Source organism: Merops nubicus, unplaced genomic scaffold (assembly GCF_000691845.1).
Source record: "Merops nubicus isolate BGI_N331 unplaced genomic scaffold, ASM69184v1 scaffold42916, whole genome shotgun sequence".
Taxonomy (NCBI): domain Eukaryota; kingdom Metazoa; phylum Chordata; class Aves; order Coraciiformes; family Meropidae; genus Merops; species Merops nubicus.
In genome coordinates this window covers 805-3,322 of record NW_008613778.1, presented here as the reverse complement: position 1 = coordinate 3,322, position 2,518 = coordinate 805, and the positions used below count along the sequence as shown (strand labels likewise).

General features: G+C 59.6%; 1 protein-coding gene across 1 annotated transcript; it reads right to left on the bottom strand.

The window, feature by feature from the left end:
• Nucleotides 1-1,055: 1,055 nt before the first annotated feature.
• Nucleotides 1,056-1,241, bottom strand: LOC103774580 (follistatin-related protein 3-like; the record flags this gene model as incomplete). The annotated part of the gene is made up of 1 exon (XM_008941991.1): nt 1,056-1,241. A coding segment is annotated over one exon (186 nt), but the record flags the coding sequence as incomplete, so codon positions are not given.
• Between the last annotated feature and the right edge of the window lie 1,277 nt (nt 1,242-2,518).

Sequence of the window (2,518 nt, the reverse complement as noted above, 5' to 3'; positions counted from 1 at the left end):
TCCCCATAGCATCCCCAACAGAGGGGAGGGCAGACCCCTGGGACAAGGCTACCTGTCCCCACCACACTCTGCCCTGGGCACAGGGAGGCTGCACTCCCCAGCCAGCCTCTGGAGAGGGCCCAAACACTCCTGGCACACACTGAGAGGGGCTGAGCCCACAGCTGGAGATGGGGCAGAAAGCCAGGGTCAAGATCTCACTCAGCTTTCAGCTGGCACAGAGTGCAACCCCGAGCCGTGCCAGGATGGGACGGAAGAGCAGCCAGGGTGGCAGTGCTGTGGGTGCAGAGAAGCTGGAAGAAGATGTTTTGTCAAGAATCCTTTTGTCTCCCTTTAAGCAAATAACGACATGACCTTCCAAAGACCTGCTCCTGCCTACTGCGGTCAACAGGTCCTCAAGTGTGTTCTCACAAGGCCACGCAAGTGCGACTGGGGGATCCGCGCCTCTGGCGCACGCCAAAACATCTGGCGGGGCTGGAACTCACAGCTGGAGAGTTTCCACTTCTGGAACTGCCCGTTACATAAAGCCATTTCACACACATGCTGGGAGGAGAAAGGGGGAGCAGAGGGGAAGAAATACATCTTTTTTTCCTTAAATAAAAATAAAATAAAAAAAAACAACTTTAGAAGTTTCCCTCTGAGCAGACCTGGCAAGGGCAGGGGTGGGAGGCCCCAGCAGAGTTAACCTGGGAACAGGGAGCCCCAGCTCAGCTCCCAGCTTGGGCTGCCCAGCCAAGACCCAGGTCATGCACCCCACTCCACAGGGAAACAACAAAAATACACACAAATTGAGAGCCTCTAGGGAACAGAGGCTGTCCTGCGAGCCCTGGCCCTGTGGCAGCACCCACCTGGAGATGCAGCAGCAAGAGCACGGAGTCAGCGGTCCCCAAGGACCCTGTGCCATCCCAGGCAGCCCAGGAGGGCACTGGAAAGCCCAGTCCCATCGCTGCTGCTTCACCCAGAGCCAAGGGTGGCATCCTCCACCCCAGGGCTCCACGCATCACCACCAAGCAGAGCTCAGCCCCACAGCACCCCACCTGCCCCACAGCTGTGCTCACCTTTGCAGGGGTGGCAGGTCACCAGCCCCAGGAAGCCCAGCAGGCTGATCTTGTTGCCTGGGTAGGTGTAGTTAGACCAGGCTACGTCCACGTTGCCATTGGCACAGCATTCCTCCCACGTTACACCCGTCTTCAGGATCATGGTGCACTTGGCCTCCTTCCCCTGCTGCAACCAGCAGATGCCACCTGTGGCGAGAGCAGAGGGTGAGGGGTCCCTGCTGCCCTGGGCACTGCAGGGGGCAGCGAGGCCTCGGCCAGGCCACCCGCAGGGCAGAGGCACAGGGGCAGCACCGATGTCTGGGAAGAGCCACGGCGGGAAAAGTTGGGGAGCCTAAAGATGCTCCATGCTGGCTCCCGTCTCTCCTGTGGCACAAGGGCTGTCCCAGAGCAGGTGCCTCTGGCACAACATGTCAGCTCTGTGCCCACACTGCTGCACCACTACCCCAGGCTGCTGCCAGCCCAGCTCCTCTGGCCAGCAGGCTCCAAACACAGCACTGGGACCCCAAGGACACCGCAGTTGTCTCACTCACGAGTGATGCTCTGGGAGGTGCCCAGCCGGCGGGCCAGGGCCCGGCCTTGCAGCTCACCCCCTTGCCCTGCTCACTGTGCCTGCAGTGCTGCCTAACTCCTGCCTGACCCTGCCATTGGGAGGCTCCAGCCCAGGATAGGCAGAGGGGGCTGGTGGGGGCTGGTGCTGTGAGGGCTGGATCCCTCAGAGGGATGGGGACCTGACACCCACGGCCTCTGCAAGGAGCATCTGAGCCACAGCTGGAGAACAGGGCACTTGACACAGCCCTTGGGACGGGGCCAGGCCAGCAGCATCAGATCCCTCTGACTCAAAAGCCTGTTTGTTCCTTAACCCCACAAGCAAATCAGTTGGGCTTTTTTTGTGAGTGATTCCTTTGCAATTTCCGCCTCTGCAGACCAGCCCCTTCTGACGCTTATTTGGGTTTATGCTCTCCTTAGCTGCATTTGAGGTTTGTTAAGCAGCTAAAGATGTGAGGGAGGGATGGAGGAAGGAACAGATCCTGCTGGTGTGAGGCTGGAGTTGTTCCCCTCCAAAGCAGGGATTCATCCTGCCCCAGAGCAGAGTCAGCACCTGCCTCAGACCCCAGGTGTGTCCCCCCAGCTCCCTCCCATGCACCTGATTGTGGTTCAGCCAAAAGCACACGGTGCTCCCAGCCTGGATGCAGCCAGCAACAGCTCCATGGGGCAGCTGTGAATGGAGCAAAACCTCTGACTGCAGGAACCAGCAGCCAGGACACCTCTGGAACCATCAGCCAGGCTACCACCTCCCTGCCATCAGTGGGTTTATCCTCCATGGAATTGCCCAGTTGCTCATTCAAGCCCATTTTTCCTTTACAACGCTCCATGGCCCCAGCTGCCCCACGGTACCAAGCTCCCTGGGAGCTGTGCCCTGGCTTTGGACTGTGTTTGCCCCACAACTGCTGCCCTCGGGCACT